This window comes from Anomaloglossus baeobatrachus, chromosome 5 (assembly GCF_048569485.1).
Source record: "Anomaloglossus baeobatrachus isolate aAnoBae1 chromosome 5, aAnoBae1.hap1, whole genome shotgun sequence".
In the NCBI taxonomy this organism is placed as follows: domain Eukaryota; kingdom Metazoa; phylum Chordata; class Amphibia; order Anura; family Aromobatidae; genus Anomaloglossus; species Anomaloglossus baeobatrachus.
Genome location: NC_134357.1, coordinates 324,677,959 through 324,703,119, shown reverse-complemented (window position 1 = coordinate 324,703,119; position 25,161 = coordinate 324,677,959). Strand labels below are relative to the sequence as shown.

General features: G+C 43.4%; 1 protein-coding gene across 1 annotated transcript in view; it reads left to right on the top strand.

Moving 5' to 3' along the window:
• The first annotated feature begins 235 nt into the window (after window positions 1-235).
• Window positions 236-25,161, top strand: part of LOC142311400 (protein-glutamine gamma-glutamyltransferase E-like) — a 42,358-nt gene continuing 17,432 nt past the window's right edge. The window contains exons 1-8 of the mRNA XM_075349787.1: window positions 236-342; window positions 3,124-3,297; window positions 11,341-11,583; window positions 16,448-16,566; window positions 18,423-18,551; window positions 18,635-18,812; window positions 23,502-23,640; window positions 24,992-25,095. Of these exons, the coding sequence (XP_075205902.1) occupies window positions 336-342; window positions 3,124-3,297; window positions 11,341-11,583; window positions 16,448-16,566; window positions 18,423-18,551; window positions 18,635-18,812; window positions 23,502-23,640; window positions 24,992-25,095 (1,093 nt within the window). The 5' untranslated portion in view covers window positions 236-335. The remainder of the gene's footprint in view (window positions 343-3,123; window positions 3,298-11,340; window positions 11,584-16,447; window positions 16,567-18,422; window positions 18,552-18,634; window positions 18,813-23,501; window positions 23,641-24,991; window positions 25,096-25,161) is intronic.

Here is a 25,161-nt window from a genome sequence, read left to right as displayed (position 1 = left end):
AATTGCATATACTCACGACCAAAATAACGCAATGCTTCCTTACTTAATTATCCCCTGAAACCTTGTCTGGAGATCTGATTGCTATGTCCCCGGACAGGCTCTGCTAGCTGTCACGTCACGGAAGACTCAATAACACACCCAAAATTGAGCAATCCTAATATGTTTAAAGCACTTATATTTTCATGGAAAACCGCACCCATATGTTTTGCATATTGACATAGTCAAAAGGTAACATGAGTTTTGGATATAAGCGGTGAAAAGTCATCCAGGACCAATCTTTCTTCAACACTCCATCAGTAGAGCATCATCTGGTCATACAAAGAGATAGGCTCAAGATGACAAGTACGTATACACCAATGTGGCATCATAACAATGTGTTAGGATGAATGTAGGATTTCTCATTCATTTGTTCCCAATGTTATTTGTATTATGACAACTTATTGTGGTTTAATAAGGAGGGTGACAAATTGAGTTAAATACTGAATTCGTTATTTGTTGGCTTTACTATATGTTGTATAATGTCCAATGTACACTCTATAGGCTAGCATTACATTTCATGACATTTATAGAGCTGTTTACATTGACATTCCTATTTTTTATGTGACATGGCTGTCACTGATGGTGGGCTATGGATTGTTATAACTTACTCATCAATTCATTATTTTATTACTATAGAACTATGAATTAGCTAGTGTTAGTATTTCTCAGTGGACAGGACCCAGTGACACTGTGCATTGTAGGATCATCCAAATTACTTCAATGGACATTGACCCCCATTGAAACATCAATGTACCAAACAACAATGGACACCATGCAATGCTTTATTTCCAGCACAACATATTAATTCCTGACATGTTCCTGAGCAGGTTATAGCTGATTGTTTGGAGTCCCAGCTTTGATGATCAGATTACTTTTGGGAAACAATAATAAGTTGACTTTGTAAAAGCTGGATAATGCTTATAACGAAAACCTCAGGCAGATAGACAATGTCTCTCCTTCCAGTCCACCATCCTATCAAGCATTACCAAAATAAATGTACTCATGCAATGCTTTCTTCTCCAGCCCTTGTGACTAGTGGTCATCTCCTGCAGAAATCTGAAGTATCCAGATTAGGAGATGATAATTGAGTAACATGCCCCAAGATAACCAATATAGAAGATGATGCGTAGAAATACAAATTGGTCTGTTGCTGAAGACTTGCAGTAACGATTCATTATTATGCCCAATATTTTAACAGTAGATTATTTATTAGTGCCATTAATTCCATAGAGCTGTACAGACCTCATTAGCACTGTCACCATTGGGGTTCACAAGCTAAATTCCTCATCAAGTATGTATTTGGAATGTTGGAGGAAACTGGAGAACCCAGAGGAAAACCACGCAAACGTCGGGAGAACATGCAATCTCCTTGCAGCTGTGGTCCTTGGTGGGATCTGAGCTCAGGGCCCCAGCGATGCAAGACCACCATGCTTTTCCTGTAAAGTGAAACTATTAAAACTCTTAAAAACCCTTACTATTAAAAATATTTTTTTATTATCTATTTTATCTATGGAAAACGTGTGTATTGCTTTATTACCCTTGCTCAGTTATGGTATGTGTATCAGCTGCCAACAGGATCCATTTAAAGTAGTGACAGCCTTTAAAATCAATCTTTTCCTTTCAGATTGTTGCCATTTCCACTTCAAAATACTTAGAAACATGTCAGAGGTTTTTATCAGGGAGGGTCCCTGTATTGAGCCCCCAATCAATCAGAAAAACAAAGGCGGAGAAGACTTAAGGCGGGCTTTACAGCCATTAATTTGAGCCGTTCATCCATGTGGGATGAGATTGGTCAGATTCCCATCATGTTAGATGTGTTTATCCTTATTGATCAAAACCAATGACATGTCTATTTTTTTTTTAAACTGACAAAAACAATGGTTTAACACTAGAAGTCCCAAAAATTTGGAGCTCCTCCCCTGAAGTCCCAAAAGAGGGTCAAATGACCTTTAGTCCAAACTGACAACTGACAACTCTGATGGCTCCAATTAGCATCCTTTCATTTGTAAATGTGGCCATTGCCTGAGGAATCTGCAGGGGGCAATTGTGTTGGTCCACCTCAACAAAGGATGTTAGCTAAAATCCTTCAGGTCATTCGCCCCATCTCTGGGTTCCAAAGGTAGAAATGTTAAATGACCCCTCTCTGGGACTTCTAGTGTTAAAAGGTCTGATCTTGGCACTGTGAAGAGCTACTCCACCAAAAAAGAGAACAATACTTGTGTTATTATGGTCCCTCAACTACTTTTTCTATGGAGATGCCCAGATTTTATAATTGTTGCTGTGTAGGAGTAAAACTAGTATTAAACTTGTGCTGCTGACATTTATTCAGATGATGAGGTATTAGTTATAAAAAAAGATGGTCTTTATTTGATCAACGCATTCGAAGTTCACTGAAAAAAGACCCGATGATGGTTTTGGGCCCAGCCACAGTAACGGCTCATTTCTTGCTTTATAAAGGTGTTGGGACTTCTTGTCACAAAGTACAGTTGTAAAGTCCCAAGTGTCCTCTTGAGGTTGTTCAGATCCCATTGGATTTACCTATGCAAATCTTTGATATTTATGAGGGTAAAACCCTTTTGCTGTCTCTCTCCCTACAGCTCAGATTTTGCAATAGACAATTATATGTCAATAGGTGTACCTACTACCCAGTCTATAAAAACCACACCTGGCTTCTTTGTAGCTGCCAAATATTATAAATTATGTTTAATATTACCCAACTAGAGGTAATTAAAGAGGTACGGCAGGAGTCTCAGGCCTAAAAATGTGAAAAGGTTTCCTTGGACTGTGTAATTTAATTTCACTGGCCATGTGATTTGGTTTATTAACACATATTCACATTTAATTAGCTGCAGACGTTTCAGCTAGGCCTATACTGAGTGTTAACATCCCATCATCATATTGCCAAGTGCCTATTATCAGCTTCTGTTATAGGACTCAGGTGTCTTTCATATGGTTCCGATCTCAATGTCAATGTTAGCAAAGACTAGTGTTAGCCCAATCATGCTCTAATATACTTTCATTTCATAGCTTTTTAGTGACTTGTCCATTTTTGAAGGTTATAATATATGTATCTTTTGTGCCTAGGCCTACAACTGACCAAAGCAGACTTTCAGCAGACCACAAATACTTTAGCTCACAGAACCAAAGACTATGTTACCACAGAACTGGTGGTCAGGAGAGGACAAAGCATTAAATGGAGCCTCACATTCAACAGGTCTGTTCAGTCAACAGATGCCTTCACCATTACGGTTGAAACAGGTAAGTTGTTTTCTAGCATTCTATACATCCTTTGTAAGGTAGGGTGCAGATTGTCAATGGATCAGATTCAGTTATCAATTGACCAATGACATTTCTCTTTGCCCAAGCCATGACTGCTTCACATAATATAGGGAAGTACATATATAATGCCTGCATTACAGCATTGTTAACGGGATTCTATATTTAAAGAGGATCCCTTACTGGATTTCACAATGCAAACTGTACACATTTTTAAGTTTTTTACCTCATGACATACATTTATATCATATGTTGTGTCCCTGACTTTGATACAGGTGACACGCCCACACCGGGGCCGTGGGGCACTCGTTAAAGGTCCGGTCCTTGTCTTGGGTGGGTTGTCGCGGCGGTAAGGCCTAGTTCCGTGACCCAGGCGGTGTCGTTATAAAAAGGGGATATTTACAAGGGATGATGATAGTTATTCGTGACGCCACCTGTGGTACTCAGCCAGAGATAGCCGACGCTGCGAGATGGGGACCGCTGGGATAGATGGTGACGCAGCTGGTTGGTATAGCTCTCCACAGGTAGAGCTGAGCTCCAGGGCTGTTGGGAGTAGTAGTCTATGTAATTGATGGAGGGACTTAACGTTGGGGTGCAGGACTAAGGATGCCAGTAATAACTGGATAACACAACGGCTGTAGTTTCCTTTACCATTTACTTGGTAGGTGATGGTACAGGCCTCGGAGACTGGTCCAGCAGGATACAGAGGTCCAGTCAGCCTGGAAGCAAAGGAGGGAATCCACCTAGCCAGGTGGGTTGGAGGTGTTCCTTTTAGCGCTCTATTATGCAGGTCCCTGCGGGTGGAGCTACTCTGTGACCTTCTTCCTTGCGGTAGTAGTTGTTCTTACCCATATGGCGGGCAGCGCTAGCCTTTCACAGGTACTGCTCCTTCCGTCGTGGCTCCAGGCTCTACTTTTCTGCTTTATCTCTGGGCATTTTGTGGGGCCAGGAGACTTTCAATATCCTGCCCTCCGGGTTTAACTGATGGGGCTTTAGCACCTACGCAGCCTAGGACCCCGGTGTTCTACTTCCTGCGCTTGGTCCTGAGAGAACTATGTTGCAGCTCTCTTCCCAGTGACTGTCTTTACTCTTCTTCTCACTTTTTCTCATTAGTTTCACTTTCTGTGTCTGTGTGTGTGTGTATCTAACTCCTCCTCCAGGCTAGAATGCATAGGGAAGCTCCCCAGTCATTGGGCTTGCGAGCTCCCTCTTCGTGTCAGGAGTAGAAAGTGTTAAGTGCTGGTGTACTTAGCATGGGAACCCCCCCCCTCCTTGCTTCCAGGCATAGTATCATCCTCTTTGAGGAGGGCAATGTTACTGTGGCAACTGGACCCCTGGGGTGCCACACAGGCTCACACACCGAGCCCACATCTTTCCCAGTAGTTGACAGCACAATTAATCAGCCATCATTTGCCTTTAACAGCCACAAGTGGAGTGAAGCTCCACCCTTGGCTGTTAACCTGTTAAATGTCACGGTCCATCTCTGAAACTAGCAGCATCAAGAGGGCACCTAATTTTATGCTCCCATCAGCAAACTGTGACATGATGGAGGGGCGCCTATGGGTTGTCATAACAGCTGATGGTCTGTTGAAGACCCCTGTTCCTGTGATTACTATTCTCCTGTAAAAAACAGCATTTAGTTGGCGTTCATGGGAAATTTTAATTTTTACTATACCTAGTAGTGCTGATACACTGCTATGTATAGATCAAGTGAGCAGACAATCGTGGCTTCAAGTCGCCTAAGGGAACTATTAAATACAGTAAAAAGTAAAAAAAGTTTTTAAAAACATGAAAAAAATTAAATAAAAAAAGTTCACACATTTGGTATAACTGCATTCATAAAAATCCAATCTATCAAAATGTTAAACAAATTAATCCAATTATTAAACAAAGTTTAGAGAAAAAAATGAAATGTCAGTATTACGTTTTTTGGCCATTTCAACATTACAAATAAAACGCAATAAGAGGTAATCAAAATATCATATCTGCACCAAAATGGTATCTATAAAAATGTCAGCTCAGAGCACCCTTCTGTCACCCTTTGCACACATGTCACAGCCTGCACCCCTCTGTCACACCCTGCAACCATGTCACAGCCTGCACCCGGTCACAGCCTGCACCTCTGTTGCATCCTGCAACTGTCACAGCCTGTAAACCCCTGTCACAGCCTGCACCCCTCTTTCACACCCAGCACCCCCTCTGTCACACTCTGTACCCCCTCTGTCACACTCTGTGCCCCCATACCTCCTCTTCCCTCATTACCTATCACATGCATTCATCTTCTACAGCTTCTCCATTATCTCCTGGCTCCTCCCACAAAGGTCACATGGGTTATCACAGGTCCTGCATCACTTGCAGGTATTGTCTTCCATCTGGGCTGGGAGAATGTTAGAGCTTCTCTTCCTCTGCAGTGCTCATTTATTGAGCCCCCTCTTCCCCCTTAAAAAACTGCCAGATTTTTTAATTGCCCGGCAAAAACTGATGTCTTAACATGGCCCTGGGTAGCAGTAGCTCCGGGTGGGCCCTTCTATGTCATGGGCCTTGGGCAAAAGCCCCCTCCAGTAGCTATGCTACTGACCTCCGGCGATAATCAGTTCATAGAGTGCCTACCTTTCCTCGCCGGATGCTGTGTCCCCGCCACCTCCGTGTTGCCCGCAGCAGTGTGATCATGAGGTGCAGAGCAATGACCTCATCAGCTGGGCTGCGGGATGATGTGCTGCCTCTCTGCTATGCTCCACTCATCTTGCTCCCCACCACATGGCTAATTTGCATGCAATGCCATAGAGAGGCTTTGCTTGCACCTTAGTCATGTGCAGTGGCTGAAGCAAGCCCCTCTGCTGCGGCTGTGACTGAGGCCCGGTGAAGAGGGGGCCCAGCTGGGGCTTCATAAAGCTATTAACCTGGGCCCCCCTCTTCACAGGGCCTCGTATACTAGTCATGGTTGTAACGCCCTGATGGCGGCCCTGGTTATGGGTCTTAGATAATGGCGACGTAAGCAAAATTCTTTTTTGTACAAATTTCCAAACAATTTTGCACCACTTACATTTAAAAAAACCTATGCATGCTTTGTATCTATGCAATCATACTGACCTGGATTATCCATACTACCATTACTCATATTACTGTACAGTAAGCATTGTAAATACAAAACTCCAAAAATATTTGTGAAATTGCACTTTTTGTGCAATTTTAATTTTAACACACTTGGGATTTATAAATGAAGGATTTGTCATGAACATTTCTGATGTACCTAGCTTAGAGAAGTATTTTGAGTTTTGCTGAAATTTTTCACTTGACATTCACAATTTTATAATTTGCTGAATAGCGAAAGAATACAAATTGTAACAAAGGAACAACACTATGTTAAGACATGAAAAATGACGCGTAATCCCAAATACTAAACTGGCCCATCCAGACATGTCAGTCCAGCATTTTTCCATAGAATGAGACATTTGCCAATACCTGGGCTATACATCAAAGTCGTGTGTCAGAATTGAACTTTTCGTGATGTTTCATACCTCTCCAAAAGGAGAGGCTATAATTGTGAATTTATGATTAAAAACCTACAGTAATTCACATGTTCATTAAACCTGTAATACAAATTCATAGACTTTTATTACACTATTAGATCTGCATTTTATCTTTGGATATGGGAACATATAGACGATCTTGGAATGCTACCATGTGTTTAATTTTAATTAAAAATAATTGATGTTGATATTGCTTAGTCACTTTATGAACTCTATGCAACCCTATACTTAAAAATATTTGGAACAGTTGAACAATAACACTGGGATTAACCTCAAAGTCAATGATCCAGGGGAGTAGCCATAGGGATATAGTGGTAGATGCTGCACGTGGTTCATTGTGCATGAAGGGACCTAAAGAACCATTTATATGAGAGGGCCTAAAGATCCATTGCGTCTGAGGGAGCATAAAAATTAATTGTGTCTGACCTAAAGATCGATTATGTCTGAGGGGGCCTAATTATCCATTTGTCTGAGAGGGCTAAAAGATCCATTTGTCTAAGGGGGCCCAAAGATCCATTGTGTCTAAGGTGGCCTAAAGATCCATTGTGTCTGAGGGGGGGCCTAAAGATCCATTGTGTCTGAGGGGGTCTAATGATCCATTTGTCTGAGGGGGCCTAATAATCAATTTGTCTGAGGGGGCTTAATGATCCATTTGTCTGAGAGGCCTAAAGATCCATTTGTTTAAGAGTAGTGTGTCACCCAGGGATAAAGGGTACTCCGATCTGGGCCAAGGGGTCACTTTTGTAGGTGTACAGTGGCGGGACCCAGTCTGTGATCCCAGGCTCCACAATAAAATGGGGATTAAGTAGGGGAAATTGTCTGTGACGCAACCCGTGGGTTGCGGTGATGAGATGGTGGCACCGCCGCTGCCTCTGGGGACCGTGACCAGGACTGGTGGTGTGGGGCAGCAAGGTGGAATCCTCTCCATGGGTAGGGGAGGTGTAGTCCCGGGGCCCAATTGGGAGTTGTGGTGGTGGCAGGGATTGCAGGGAATAGTACACTCACAGTTCGGTTATCGTTAATGAAGCTGGATTGATGTGGAGGGTCAGGACGGAGATGGAAGAAATACTCAGAGTCTTTTGTAAACCAAATTGCTGGTAACTGGTGCCCACGGATGCTGTGAGGACGGGTCCCACACCCGTGTGTGTAAATCAGGTGTTATTCTCCTGCCTGCGGTCTGTGTCTGCTCCGTGCACAGTTCCGGACAGGGTCCCGACAGCTGGCACCTGGGAGGCCACTACCCTCTCCCGGTCCACTTCGGGGCCCACAAGCAGCTGGCCTATTCCTCAGGCACTTACTGCCACTCTCCTAGCCCCACTGGAGCTGCGTCCAGACTTCTCTCCTCCTGCAGACTGACTGAAAACTTAACTCTGCTCTACTCTTTCTAAGCTCCTCCCACCCCTCCCTTTTCCTGGGGAGGGGGTGAGTGGGACCTGATTGGATGGTGTGTTTCTGTGTGTGGGAAACTCCCCAAGGGAGTGTGAGATCTGCACCAAAAACATGGATGTAGACCTCTGTGACACCCTGGTTTTGCCAGGGCGGCACAGTAACCTAAAGATCCATTTGTTTAAGGGGGCCTAAAGATCCATTGTGTCTAAAGTGGCCTAAAAATCCATTTGTCTGAGGGGGCCTAATGATCAATTTGTCTGAGGGTGCTTAATGATCCATTTGTCTGAGGGGGCCTAAAGATCCATTGTGCCTGAGGGGACCTAAAGATCTATTGTGTCTGAGGGGGCCTAATGATCCATTTGTCTGAAAGGACCTAATGATCCATTTGTCTGAAAGGGCCTAATGATCCATTTGTCTGAAAGGGCCTAATGATCCATTTGTCTGAAAGGGCCTAATGATCCATTTGTCTGAAAGGGCCTAATGATCCATTTGTCTGAAAGGGCCTAATGATCCATTTGTCTGAAAGGGCCTAATGATCCATTTGTCTGAGGAGGCCTAAAGATCCATTTGTTTGAGGGGGCCTAAAGATCCATTCGTTTGAGGGGGCCTAAAGATCCATTCGTTTGAGGGGGCCTAAAGATCTATTCGTCTGAGGGGGCCTAAAGATCTATTCGTCTGAGGGGGCCTAAAGATCCATTTGTCTGAGGAGACCTGAGGCTATGTGCGCACATAGCATTCTGTCCCTGCAGAAATTTCTGCAGCGATTTGAACAGCACACGTGCACTTCAAATCGCTGCAGAAACAGTCCGTAATAAAAAAAAAGCCAATTCCATGCGCTCTGACTGCAGCCCCTCCCATAGACAGAGCGAAGGATGCAGGCAGAGCGCACGGAATAAGTGACATGTCACTTCTTAGAACGCGCGCTTCGGGCAGCAGCCAAAGCGCTGCGCTCTAATATGCCACGTGCGCACGTCTCCTGCATAATCTTCATAGATTGTGCTGGAGACGCAGGACACATGCAGTTACGCTGCGGTGCAGATTGCAGCGTAACTGCATGTAAATACGCAACGTGCGCATATAGCCTCAAAATCCATTTGTCTGAGGGGGCCTAAACATCTATTTGTCTGAGGAGGCCTAAAGATCCATTGTGTTTGAGGGGGCCTAAAGATCTATTTGTCTGTGGGAGCCTAAAGATCAATTTGTTTGAAGAGGCCTAAAGATCCATTCGTCTGAGTGGGCCTAGTGATTCATTTGCAACCTAAGCGTGTAGTTCTAGGTGGGTGGGAGATACTGTTACAGATTTTTGATAGGGGACCTGAAAAGTATAAAAAAAGCAACAAAAAGAGGGATAAAAATCTCCTCCAAAAATTCAGCAATTACAAACAGCAAATAGAGGGCAGCAGTTATACCCAGGCCAAGGAACTAATGCACTAGCAGGATGCAGCAAGACAGTAAAGATGGAGGCAACAAGTGCAAGGGAAGCAAATCACTCACACACTTCCAATCCATGGAGGGGGCGATTGCTTGATGATAAAACTGCACACAAATGGCTTTTATAGGGTGCCGTTCACACAAGAACCTGAAAAGTATGTATGTGCCATAAAGGAAGCTACAGTGTCTATGAGCTTGTCTGATCATAATGTTAATCATTTCATTGGAAATAATACTTAATTTTCCCTATTCCCCATGATACACAGGTATATGAACATTTTCAGGTGTCCTCACATGTATGTACTGTATGTGACTATTACGGAAATAGTCAAAGAATTTGTTCTTTGGCTCATTTGTGATGCATAGTCAGGGTGTAATGGCAGGTAATTACCTGTTTTGCTGTAAGGTGTGTATCCTGATTTTAGTGTTTCACAGACAACTCCTATGTCATAAATATAGAGAAATGCTCCTCTGACTTAAAAAGCATATTCATTCCATTAAAACCAAAGTACCCATAATAATTAGGAGAATCAGTTACCAGGTTTTTGCTGTTCCATTTGTGACAAACATGATGCAGAGTCAGAGATCCTGATTCCAGCGATGTATCACTTCCTAGGCTGCTTGCTGTAGTTTTGATAAGATCAATGTTTTATATACTACAGTTCTCTGAATGCTGAGCTCTGTATAACCTCACCCACACCACTGAGCTGCACCTTTCTTTATACACTGTGTTTAGGCAGAAAGATGGCAATCAGTGGGAGCAGAGATATACAGAGATTATGAAAATGGAGAACTAGGTGGCAGCATATTTATCAGTCCTCTTGTGATAAACTCCTGCTGATAAAAACACTGATTTTATCAAAATTACAACAGGCCGCTCAGTAAGTGACACATCACTGGAATCAGGGTCTCTGTCTCTACCATACACTATTCTTATATGAGGTGGTAAAGAAAGACTTATTGACAGATTCCCTTTAAATCCATCACAGACAAACAAGTAATATGTTCCCTAAAGGCCACTTTACACGCAACAACATCGCTAACGAGATGTCGTTGGGGTCACGGAATTCGTGACGCACATCCGGCCTCGTTAGCGACGTTGTTGCATGTGAAACGCACGAACGACCGTTAACGAACAAAATTACTCACCATATCGTTGATTGTTGACGCGTCGTTCCATTCCAGATTATCATTGCTGTTGCAGGACACAGGTTGTTTGTCATTCCTGCGGCAGCACACATTGCTACGTGTGACACCCCAGGAACGAGGAACATCCCCGTACCTGCGGCCGCCGTCAATGAGGAAGGAAGGAGGTGGGCGGGATGTTTGTCCCTCTCATCTCCGCCCCTCCGCTTCTATTGGGCGGCTGCTTAGTGATGTCGCTGTGACGCCGCACGAAACGCCCCCTTAGAAAGGAGGCGGTTCGCCGGCCACAGCGACGTCGGTAGGCAGGTAAGTATGTGTGACAGGTGTAAGCGATGTTGTGCGCCACGGGCAGCGATTTGCCCCTGACGCACACCCGAGGGGGGGCGGGTACGCTTGCTAGTGATACCGATATCGCTGCATGTAAAGTGCCCTTAAGTGTTGTCACATTTTGACTGAATTGCAGTTTGGTGTATTTGCCCGATAGATGTATGTTATTTTATATATAATTCTTTGTACCTTCTACTGACAGGTTCCCGGGCCTCTGAGTCCAGAAACACAAAGGCTGTGATGCCAGTTTCCAGTTCGGGCAGCAGAACATCTTGGAGTGCTGTTCGTGAAAGCAGCAGTGGCAACACTATCACAATTATCATCAACCCTCCTGTAACTTCAGTCATCGGTCGTTACAGCCCAACTCTACAAATTTCCAGTGGAGGGCGCACTTCATCTGCTCAGTTACCAAGCTTTGTTTTGCTGTTTAACCCCTGGGCACCAGGTACATATGCTTATAACGTTTAATGTTTTCAGTACACTGCCAAATATTTCTGGACATTACCAAGAAGGGAGGACCAACTAAGGTTGACCTTCTTATAGCATATGGAATAGAGTATAGGTAGGGGCGTAACTACCATAAGTGCAGGGGTTGCACTCGCACCTGGGCCCTGGTGCCTAGGAGACCCAACATGTCTCTTTGGCCAATATAAAAATCAATTAAAGACTTGCAATAATTGGTAATAATTAATAATAATTGGTACTTGATTAGATCATTTTAGTTTGCCAGATTTAAAGGGAACCTGTCAGGTCCCTTATGCCCTTCCATCTACAGCATTCATATTTGCATGTTAAAAATCCCTATAATAAAGCTTAAAAAAAAAAAAAATTATTAATTACCTTCCTTTTTCTTATTCAAATTAGGCCAGTGACTAGTCTCAGGGGCATTAGTTCTCTGTGGGCATGATAACATATTAACATATCACTTATTTTTAATGAAAGGGGCATTACCAGTGTAATGGCCGCTCTCTGCTCTCACTGTAGAGCTGTGTGTGATTATAAGGCCTAAGACACACGGCATGAAAAGTGAGTAGAGTGCGATAAAACATCGCATTCCAATCGGACCAATATTAGCCTATGTGTCAGCGCACATGAGCGATTATTTTCTTAGCTCTAATCGGACTGAGAAAACGATCGCAGCATGCAGCGACTAATGCGTTCCTGGTTTCTCTCGCACCCATTCAAGTCTATGGGTCGAGAGAAAAATCGCCCTGCACTTGCGGTACACCGGTGTACCGCGAGTGCAGGGAGAGAATGTCAATAGCCGGCTACGGTGGAGAGAGGGAGATAAATCCCTCCCGTCCCTCCTCAGTGCCGGCCCTCCCCTCCTCAGCACTGGCCCACCCCTCCTGAGTGCCGGCCCGCCCCCTGCAGCTGAGGTCCGATCGCACAATCAGATCTCAGTGGCAGTGACACTCGCATGACACTTGGCTCCCGCAGCGCTGACAGCGTGAGCCGAGTATCATGCGAGGATCGCATTAGTCCCTGTTTGGCCCCGGCCTTACTGACACATCTGCAGGTTCCTCTCAGCTTCCATCTCACATCCAGACAGTGCTGTAACATTGTTGCAATGAAGCAGAGCTCAGGGAGCTCCAAAAAATGTGTTTGAAAGAAGACAAATTTACTTTCTCCTGTTCTGTGTCAGTTATTTTTCTCACACTGGTAACACCCCTTTTATGTAAAATAATCTCTGAAGGTGGAGTAATCTTCCAGGCAGCATCCGCCCCATAGCCTGGAAGAGCTCATTTACATAAAGTGATAAAAGATGATTTATCCACATGGCATCTGATATGAGACATACAGCCAGTAGCGTAACTAGAGTTTGATGGGCCCCGTTGCAAAGTTCAGACCTGGGCTCCCCCTCCACATACACCGACACTTGGGGTACGGGATAATGACACTGACACTCGGGGTACAGGATAATGATGCTGACACTTGGCTCATACCCACAGTACCCAGCTTTGAAATCGCTCTATCAGCACCCAGCTTTCCTATGTTCTGATATCCATCTTGTCCTCGGCACCCAGCTTCCCCATGCTCTGCTAGGTATCTTTCCCTCAGCATCCAGCTTCCCATATAAGAGCATGGGAAAGCTGGGTGCTGAGAGAAGAAGTATAGCAGAGCATGTATTATACTGTACCACATAGTCCTCTAAATATTATAATGCAGCCCTATAGTCCTCCATGTATTTGTAGCCCTCATAGCCCTCCAATTATTATCATGAATTTCTCATAGTTCTCCATATATTATAATTCACCCCATAGTACTCCATATATTATACTGCACCACATAGTCCCCAATGTTTTATAATGCACCCCCATAGTCTATAATATGTATATATGTATAATATAGCAGCCAGTCTCCCCAGGCCTCCATGTATAATGCAGCCTCCCCAGGCCTCCAGGTATAATGCAGCCTCTCCAGGCCTCCATTTATAATATAGCAGCCAGCCTCTCCAGGCCTCCATGTTTAATATAGCAGCCATCCTCTTCAGGCCTCCATGTGCAATATAGCAGCCAGCCTCCACAGGCCTCCATGTATAATGCAGCCTCCCCAGACCTCCATGTATAATAATGCAGCCTCCCCAGACCTCCATATATAATGCAGCCTCCCCAGACCTCCATGTATAATGCAGCCTCCCCAGGCTTCCATGTATAATGCAGCCTCTCCAGGCCTCCATGTATAATAATGCAGCCTCCACAGACCTCCATGTATAATGCAGCCTCTCCAGGCCTCCATGTATAATAATGCAGCCTCCCCAGACCTCCATGTATAATGCAGCCTCTCCAGGCCTCCATGTATAATAATGCAGCCTCCCCAGACCTCCATGTATAATGCAGCCTCTCCAGGCCTCCATGTATAATGCAGCCTCTCCAGGCCTCCATGTGTAATAATGTAGCCTCCCCAGACCTCCATGTATAATGCAGCCTCTCCTGGCCTCCATGTATAATGCAGCCTCTCCAGGCCTCCATGTATAATATAGCAGCCAGCCTCTCCAGGCCTCCATATATAATATAGCAGCCAGCCTCTCCAGGCCTCCATGTATAATGCAGCCTCTCCAGGCCTCCATGTATAATGCAGCCTTTCCAGGCCTCCATTTATAATATAGCAGCCAGCCTTTCCAGGCCTCCATGTATAATATAGCAGCCAGCCTCTCCAGGCCTTCATGTATAATATAGCAGCCAGTCTCCCCAGGCCTCCATGTATAATGCAGCCTCCCCAGGCCTCCAGGTATAATGCAGCCTTTCCAGGCCTCCATTTATAATATAGCAGCCAGCCTCTCCAGGCCTCCATGTATAATATAGCAGCCAGCCTCTCCAGGCCTCCATGTATAATATAGCAGCCAGTCTCCCCAGGCCTCCATGTATAATGCAGCCTCCCCAGGCCTCCAGGTATAATGCAGCCTCTCCAGGCCTCCATTTATAATATAGCAGCCAGCCTCTCCAGGCCTCCATGTTTAATATAGCAGCCATCCTCTTCAGGCCTCCATGTGCAATATAGCAGCCAGCATCCAAAGGCCTCCATGTATAACGCAGCCTCCCCAGACCTCCATGTATAATAATGCAGCCTCCCCAGACCTCCATATATAATGCAGCCTCCCCAGACCTCCATGTATAATGCAGCCTCTCCAGGCCTCCATGTATAATAATGCAGCCTCCACAGATCTCCATGAATAATGCAGCCTCTCCAGGCCTCCATGTATAATAATGCAGCCTCCCCAGACCTCCATGTATAATGCAGCCTCTCCAGGCCTCCATGTATCATAATGCAGCCTCCCCAGACCTCCATGTATAATGCAGCCTCTCCAGGCCTCCATGTATAATGCAGCCTCTCCAGGCCTCCATGTGTAATATTGTAGCCTCCCCAGACCACCATGTATAATGCAGCCTCTCCTGGCCTCCATGTATAATGCAACCTCTCCAGGCCTCCATGTATAATGCAGCCTCTCCAGGCCTCCATGTGTAATAATGTAGCCTCCCCAGACCACCATGTATAATGCAGCCTCTCCTGGCCTCCATGTATAATGCAGCCTCTCCAGGCCTCCATGTATAATAATGCAGCCTCCCCAGACCTCCATGTATAATGCAGCCTTTCCAGGCCTCCATTTATAATGATGCAGCCTCCCCAAACATCCATGTATAATGCAGCCTCTTCAGGCCTCCATGTATAATGCAGCCTCTCTAGGCCTCAATGTATAATAATGCAGCCTCCACAGACCTCCAGATATAATGCAGCCTCCCCAGACCTCCATGTATAATGCAGCCTCTCCAGGTTTCCATGTATAATGCAGCCTTCCCAAGCCTCTGGCCACACTAATTTATATTAAAGAAAAACCAAACAAACAAGTACTCACCCTCTCTCTTCCTTCCACCGCTGCTGTCCTCACCGCTCTCCTCGTTCCCAAGCCGCTGCTCTGTCCTCACGCTTTCCTCTTCCACCGCTGCTCGTTCTCCCCTCTCCTCATTCTCTCGGAGCTCCGGTCAGCGTCCTCCCGTCCTGCGCTCTGTGCACTCAGCACAGCAGTCGCACGGGAGTGACGTCACCGCGCAGGCACAGGGGGAGAATGATGATGCATAGCGCGGCACTGGCCGCGCTATTCTTCATCATTACTGTGCGAGGTGACGGGGGAGCCACCGCAGACGCTGACACCAGGCAGGGGGCCCTGATGCCGCCGCTGACACCAGGCAGGGGGCCGCGGTGCTGCCGCTGACACCAGGCAGGCCTGGTGTCATTAGCTGCACCGGGTCATATAGCGGCCGCGTGGTCTGTGACAGATCAGCGCAGCTCCTCTCTCACTGAATGGAGATGGCTGCTGATCTGCCTGACGGTCGCCGGGCCCCTAACCTCCCGGGCCCGGTCGCAATGGCGACCGCGGTAGTTACGCCCCTGCATACAGCTATGGATTTTTCAGCATTCTATAACCTGTGTGCCCATATTAAAAGTTTACCATAAATTCCCTTTAATGAGCCTGTAGGTCTGGAGAATGCCTTATACTATGTCTACTATATGTGATATTGATTAAATCACTGCATATGTTTTATGTTATTACCCAAATCATCCAATTACAGTTTGTGTTCCATTTTTTCAATTTATTCTTGAGAAATAAAAGAAAAGTCTGATTGGCTGTTAGGAGTAATAAGGACACATTTATCAGAAATAATGTATGTCACATATTACACATAGTTTGGAATACAATTACAGTGTATACTATTATCTGAACACCATCACACATGCCCCTTCTCTATTCTCCTTTTGTGATGCCAATATTTACTGACCTAAGGACTTGATTTTTTTTCTCTCCTTCTTAGATGATGAAGTTTACATGAATAGTGATTCAGAAAGGGCAGAGTATGTGCTTAATGATGTTGGATTATATTGGTTTGGAAATGCAAATAGCTTTGACAGTAGAAGATGGAACTACGGTCAGGTATCTAAATTTACTGCAATATTTTATTTTTTTTAAAGATTTTGCTTTCTGTTACCCAAACCCTTGAAGAAGCCAAACAAGTTTATCACATGTTGTTCTACCCCTTGGTTACAATAGAGTGGGCTGTGCAATACCTGGCACTAAACTCTGGCTCGACTTTCAACTTGTGACATTCATACTCCTTAGTGACGTGTAGTTGATGACTTCTGGTGCACAACTTGTTACTTAAAGGAATAATCTTAGTTTGCAAGGGATTCAAATGGTAACGTTCTGGTACTAATCAACAACTGTACTTATCTCATAAAAAAACCCACATCCATTCTCAAGAATAGAAAGCTTTTAAATTGTATAGTATACTTCTCGCTGCTTAGTTACCGGACACCTCTGCAGACTATTAAGGGTGCTTTACATGCTGCGACATCGCTAACGATATATCGTCAGGGTCACGTCGCTAGTGACGCACATCCGGCGCCGTTAGCGACATCGCAGCATGTAAAGTACCCTTTAGAATGGCTGATTTCCTAGGCAAGGAGCATGTGTGTGACACCTGTCTGCTATACAGCACATATGTTAAACTCTGGCCTGCGGGCTGCTTTTATTTGTCCTGCGATGCTGGGAGACCGCGCCACAAGACTACAGTATGTGGGGCCTATTAGTCTGTATGGAGGGCAATGTGAGGCCCATTATTTTGTATGGAGGGCTATGTGGGGCCCATTATTCTTTATGGAGGGCTATGTGGGGCTCATTATTCTGTAGGGAGGGCTGAGGCCAATTATTCTGTATGGAGGGCTATGTGGGGTCCATTATTTTGTATGTAGGGCTATGTGGGGCTCATTATTCTGTACGGAGAGCTATGTGAGGCCTGTTATTCTGTATAGACGGCTATGTGAGGCCCATTATTCTGTTTGGAAGGCTATGTGGGGCCCATTATTTTGTATGGAAGGCTATGTGGGGCCCATTATTTTGTATGGAGGGCTATGTGGGGCCTGTTATTCTGTATGGAGGCCTATGTGAGGCCCATTTTTCTTTATGGAGGGCTATGTGGGGAAAAATATTCTGTATGGAGGACTATGTGGGGTCCATTATTCTGTATGTATTTCTATGTGAGGAAAATTATTCTGTATGCAGGGCTATGTGGGGCTCATTATACTGTTTAAAGGACTATGTGGGGCCCATTATTCTGTATGGAGGCTTATGTGGGACCCATTATTTTGTGTGGAGAACTATATGGGGCCCATTTTTCTGTACATAGGACTATTTGGGGCCCATTATTCTAAATGGAGTACTATATGGGGCCCGTGACTAGGTAGGACCCCAACTGTTCAAGTTTTTAATTTTGTTTCTCTGTATATTTGATTTTGACACTCCTGCTAAACAGTCTGCAGCCACAGTTTTCAAGATGAATCTGGCTAGCTTGATCACGCTTGCTCTCCAATGATGCAGAAAAGGCCAAGCTGCCTCTGTGAACAGTATGAAAGAGCTTACAGTTCAGACGAATAGCGAGACCATACCGCTGGTCTGAACTGTCCATCCTCTGGAGCACACTGCCCAGTGGCAAGCAGGACGCATGTAGGAAGAGGAGCGTGCACTAATGAAAATAGATTAGAAAACCCCCTTTGAAGTCTTTTTCCAGCAGTACAGATGTCCACAGTTTAAACAAGCTTCTTCAATGCCCCTTGATACATACAGTACCTGCATAGATATGTAGCATTTATCACTTTTCAAAAAAACAATGCAATCTGATATGACATATAGCGCTTTGCAACTCCTCTGTCAACCAGTATAATTGTCTTTCCATTGTGTGTATTAGAAGGAATTAATTTTCTGAATGTAACATATTTTTTGTGATGAAACAGTTTGAAGAAAACATCTTAAACATCTGCCTTAGCTTGTTGGACAAGAGTTCTTACTACGCAAAAGACCAAGCTGAAGATGTCTCTCACAGAAATGATCCTCTTCATGTAGGGAGAGTTTCAAGCGCTATGGTGAGAAATGAAGTATTATTTTTGGAGAAGGACACTTCATAATATTCCTAAACACTATTAGACATCCATTTATTATTTTAAAGGTGAACAGCAATAATAATGATAACGGAGTTCTTGTGGGCAACTGGAGTGGGACCTACACTGGAGGAACGAGCCCGACAGAATGGAATGGAAGTGTTGCCATCCTCCGTAAATGGTTTGAAACTCGTGCATCAGTCAAATTTGGACAATGCTGGGTGTATGCAGGAGTATTCTGCACAGGTGAGTGCAGTTACTGCTGGGGACTACTGTAAGGTCTTTAAGGCTACCACTTTTGTTCCTGTTAAAAAAGGATTGTCCATTATACAGTCATGGCCAAAAGTTTTGAGAATGCTACAAATATTAATTTTTACAAAGTCTGCTGCTTAAGTTTTTCTAATGGCAATTTGCATATACTCCAGAATGTCATAAAGAGTGATCAGCTTAACAGCAATTACTTGCAAAGTCAATATTAGCTAAGAAAATGAACTTTAACCCCCAAAACACATTTCAGCATCATTGCATTCCAGCCTTAAAAGGAGCAGCTAACATTGTTTTAGTGATTGTTCCATTAACACAGGTGTGGGTGTTGATGAGGACAGGGCTGGCGATCAATCAGTCATGATTAAGTAAGAATGACACCACTGGACACTTTAAAAGGAGGCTGGTGCTTGGTATCATTGTTTCTCTTTAGTTAACCATGGTTATCTCTAAAGAAACACGTGCAGCCATCATTGCTCTGCACAAAAATGGCATAACAGGGAAGAGTATCGCAGCTACAAAGATTGCACCTCAGTCAACAATCTATCGCATCATCAAGAACTTCAAGTAGAGTGCTTCCATTGTTGCCAAAAAGGCTCCAGGGCACCCAAGAAGGACCAGCAAATGCCAGGACCGTATCTTAAAACTGTTTCAGCTGCGGGATCGGACTACCAGCAATGCCGAGCTAGCTCAGCAATGGCAGCAGGCTGGTGTGAGTGCTTCTGCACGCACTGTGAGGCGGAGACTCAAGGCCTGGTTTCAAGGAGGGCAGCAAAAGAAGCCACTTCTCTCCAGAAAAAACATCAGGGACCGACTGATATTCTGCAAAAGGTACAGGGAGTGGACTGCTGAGGACTGGGGTAAAGTCATTTTCTCAGATGAATCCCCTTTGCAATTGTTTGGGACATCTGGAAAACAGCTTACTAGGAGAAGAAGAGGTGAGCGCTATCACCAGTCTTGTCTCATGCCAACTGTTAAGCATCCTTAAACGATTCATGTGTGGGGTTGCTTCTCAGCCAAGGGAATTGGCCCACTCACAGTCTTGCCTAAAAACACAGCCATGAATAAAGAATGGTACCAGAATGTCCTCCAAGAGCAACGGCTCCCAACTGTCCAAGAGCAGTTTGGCGCCCTTTCCAGCATGATGGAGCACCTTGCCATAAAGCAAAGGTGATCACTAAATGGCTCATGGAACAAAACATAGAGATTTTGGGTCCATGGCCTGGAAACTCCCCAGATCTTAATCCCATTGAGAACTTGTGGGCAATCATCAAGAGACGGGTAGACAAACAAAAACCAACAAATTCTGGCAAAATGCAAGCATTGCTTATGTAAGAATGGACAGCTATCAGTCAGGAGTTGGTCCAAAAGTTGATTGAGAGCATGCCAGGGAGAATTGCAGAGGTCCTGAAGAAGAAGGGTCAACACTGCAAATATTGACTTGCTGCATTAAATAATTCTAACTGTCAATATAACCTTTTAGTACTCATAATATGATTGCAATTATATTTCTGTATGTGATGTAAACATCAGACAAACACAATTAAAAACCAGAGGGCAACAGATCATGTGAAAAAATAATTTTGGTGTCATTCTCAAAACTTTTGGCTATGACTGTATAAGGGTTGGTTGGTTGTTTTTTCCTGCAAAAAAGCCACTTTTGTCCATTGTCTGAGATTCAACCCCATTAGTACTTAACAATTTATAGGGTAAAGCATATTTAATAATAAAGTGTGCTGTCCCCACTACAGTACAGCCAAATATGTGGCCACTTACTGTAGTTTAGGCACAGGGGGGCTTAGAAAGGAGGGGGGGGGCATTTAGATTTGGGAGCACAGATTTCACTAGATTCTTTTTGAGGGAGTGGGAGCATCTTGGTTTTCCAGAGTCTTTGTTCTACAGTAACATATATCCCTCTATAGTTCCAGTGACAAATGACAGACCTGAGTGGGGGCTAGTTTTTAGCAGGAGAAGTTAAGGTTTTTATTGGTTACATTTTGGAGTTCATAACATTTTTTGATCACTTTCAGAAAAAGGCTTGGATCACATTCTTGTTTTCTACACTTAGCCCTTACATTGAGGGTTTATGTGTAAGCCCAACAAAAACGTGATTCAGACGAAACCCCCAATGGAACTACTCACTATAATGAGGCATTTTGAGTCACTTTGGGCTCCATGTGGTATCTGTTCAGGTGGTATCCATATTTTTAGGCTTGTACAGAGCTTTGTCGACTACACGTGTGCGCTAATAAGATGTTTAAAATGATGGGACATAGCTGTAACTGAGATCAAATGGAGTCCAAAGTGACTCCATCTGCCTTATTACAGTGAATGTCAGCAACCGGCCCTCACTCAACTGACAAAACTTTGAGGAATCAACCAAGATGCAACTTATAGAGTGGAATTATTAAAGAATAGATTTTTTACATAGCAGCAGCATGGTCTGTAAGGCTAGAATCTCTGCCTACAAGCTTATAATACACTGTCCTTTCTCCAGCAGCTTACCCGACACTAAATGTAGTTAAAAGCAGTATTATTGGAGAATAGAATTAGAGTTTTTAGAACACACTGTCTTCTCCAGCAGAACCTCTGCTTAAACTATGGCTACAGTATTACCGTGATAGGCAAGCAACCCCCGCATGTTTAGTGGCTGAAAAAAAAGGCACAAAATATGTGAGGAGGGGACTCGAGCATGTTGCCCGAGTATCAGAATACTCAATTGAGTATCTGGCGTTTGGAGCACCCCGAATCTCAATTGAGTACCGAGCAGTGCAGAATACACTCGCCCATCACCAATACTTGTTCTTGCAGCTGAACTACACCATGAAAGTGATGCAAAATGACATTTTTACATGCAGGTGTGGTATAACTACCAACATCTCTCAATGGAAAAAAGTTGTGGCCATATAATGGAAAAAAGATGTGAAATAGTAAACTAGACTTATGTTGTGTAGTATTAACTAAAAAGCTTTTTCGTCTCTGCAGATCCTACGCAGATCTGTTAATTTCCATGGTTAAAGACAACAAAAAAAATGTTTGAGATGTTTGATTCCTTGTGTAATTTGATCCTGGGTTTTTTTTGCGTTACTTCACTCCATTTTCCCCCTCTTGTTGTTCTCTTACAGGCAGCAGAGGAGGGGACAAATGAAAGATTAATAAGTAACACATAACCATGCATCATACTATACAATGTGTTTGTTGTCTGTAACTATGGACCACATACATTTACATAGATGTATTCTCAAAATGATAGGATTATTTTACTTTTTGCTACATTGTTTTATTATTGACTTACTTTAATGAACCACACAAAAGGAACAAGGTTGTATGTTAAAAAACATACACGCTGTCACACCTCACTCTTGCGACTTGATCTAGTGGCCTCTTGGTTTATGGTCACTTAACTTCCTACTGAGCCAGAGTCTGGTTGGTCTCTGTCCAAATGCTGATGGTTCTTTTATATTTGCTTCTTCCTTTGGTTTGCAGATAGTCAGGTGTTCTCACTTGCTTATTTTGTCTTTATCCTATCACATCTCTGGTGGCACTATTTGTATTCACCTTTCACCAGCCTTCTTTTTAGTGGCTATATTTCCATATGGATTTTTGCTAAGCAGTTCCAGGCCTGCAGCTGAGGGATTTTGCCTGTTAGGTTAAGGTCACATGAGTGAATAAAAAAAATAAAAAATCGATCCGATTTTGTTTCAGAAAAGTTGGACAAGTGAAATCCGTTTGGTATTCCATAAGTCACCTGAGTGCTATGCAAATATGCAATTTTATTCTTGCCTAGCATCCATATGAAATGTGTATGCCTTCTGTATGCAATGCATTTTTGTTTCTTGGCAACTATTATTCTACAATCATTTTCAGATTTTCTGGCCCATTTATAGGGTTCTATGCTACAGAATGGTAATATATCTGTATAAACATACAGTCTGCGTGCTGTCCATTTTGTTTCTTGCACCCATAGACTTGCATTGGTGAGTCTCGTCCGATTTACACATCCACTTGCTGAATGCTGAGAGTTTTTCTCATTCTGAATACAAGTGAGAAAAAAAGTCGCACATCTGCCCTGCCTCATTAAATAACATTGGTCAGAGTGCAATGTGCTTTATTTCTTGCATTAGAGTCATCCGATATATACGCTCATGTGAGTGAGCACTTAGGCAGCGACCAGAGTTGCATTTGCTCTGTTGATTTTTTATTTGCCTTCCCTACACATTCCTTTGGTTTTCTGTTTGGTTTCTAGGGGGTTACCCTTGCTTACATTAATTATTTCTCCTTTTTCCTCTTTGGATCTGTTTTATCTTTAACTTACCTTGGGTTCCCCTCTAACTCTGCATACTTTCTCTATTTTAGTTAGTTGAGCTTAGCAGCCTGCCCTCTAGTTCCTTAGGTGATATGAGAAACAGCTCAATGGCCTTTTAGAGTGACAGATCCGACTTGTAATTTCTAGTTGTGCAGCTAGGACATTCTAGGCTATACCTAAACCAGTAGGGTGTGGGTGTGACTGCAGTGGTGTAGGCTTTATTTCTCGCTTTACCCATGTGTTAGTTTGGTACGTGCATAACACACATGACTATAGTTGGCATTATGACTATGTATTGCTTTCAAAGTGACTCAATGTCTTAGATAACTTCTAGTTGAATGATTTCTTTGTCTTTTACCAACCAGTACTCAGATGTCTTGGAATTCCTGCTCGTGTGATCATCAACTTTGAATCTGCTCATGACACTGATAGAAATATTGTTGTTAATAATTATTATGATAAGTATGGAAGAAAAGACAACAATAGGACAAAGGATAGTGTATGGTAAGTTCATGACTTAGCAAAAATGGATTCTGTGCGCAGACCATCATTAAAAGTATTGGTAAAAGGGAACATGTCATGTAATATATGCTGCCCAAACCATGGGAAGCATGACTTGCAGCTTGAAACATTCTAAAAACTACTATGAACATCTGGTCAGGGACCATAGCTGTAAATCAGACTAGTCCAGCGCCACTTCAGCGGCGCTAAGAAGAGCCGGCTGGGCGCGGTGCAGTACTAGTCTGATCTATAGCTATGGTCCCTGGCCAGTTGATCAAAATATATTTTCTCTGAAACAGCAGAGCATTTCAGAGAATACTATACCTGGCTACAATCGTGCAACTGAACTGCGTTTCATGCTGCCCACGATTTTGTATACCTTATACCTTGTACTATTTTATGTATCCATAGTAGTTTTGTATTATTCTTGAACATACCCCAAAGGGTATGAGTTTTCCATAGGATTCTAGTAGTATATCCTTAAAATTGCCCCATTTATGTCCGGTATCTCCAGTTACCATGACATGGTCCCAATCTACACAATTAAGCCTGACATATTCTGTTTAAAAGTCACTCAGTACCTTTGGATAATGCTAGTTGCTTACTACTTGTAAAGGGTCATTCTCATCTTCATAAATGGGTAATTTCTGTTTTTACTGCTTTTGTTAAAACCTTCATTTGTTCTTGTCATTCTGTAGATACTAACACTTTTTTAAAAATGTTGTTTACAGCTCATTGTCTTGGAAACTGTCCCCCATTGCTAGAGCAGAACATGAACAGTGCATACGAGCTCTTTTTCGTCTGAGCTTGTAAGTACTGTTTTGAAGCTGTCCAAGATCATTGGAGCCCACAGTGCTTGTAAGCTGTATATCAGGGGTGGACAGTCTCTTAGGCAACAAGCTGTAAGCAAAAGTGTTTACAAGTGCTATCTGACCATATCAATCTATGATAATAATAATAATAATAATAATAATAATAAAGTTTATTTATATAGCGCCAACATATTCTGCAGCACTTTACAATCCGGTGGGGGTTGTATAGACAAAAACAAAACAAAATAGCACATAATTCAACAGCTACAGTAGGAATGAGGGCCCTGCTCGAAAGCTTACAATCTATGGGATACGATAGGAATAGTGATATGATAGAAATAATCCCTTATGATTTCAGTTAGAAATGATAGTATTTGACTCATTTCCATAAGCTTTTTGGCTGCTGCTATATTTCTACCTGCTGTATTAATTTCTAAGTTTTTATATGAAAAAAAACTTTCTAAGATGATCAATATTTACAAAGTTCTAACATGTAAAGCAAGAAATATTAAGACAAAGAACCTTGTTTTATATCTTTTCAGGAATTTCCATGCATGGAATGAGTTTTGGTCAGCCAGAAAGGATATTGGAACTCCTTATAATGGATGGCAGATTGTGGATGCAACTCCCCAAGAACCAAGTGAAGGTATAAACCAAAGATCTTCGTAACAATAAAACACTTTAAAGTACATCAGGTACTCCTCAGTAAAGA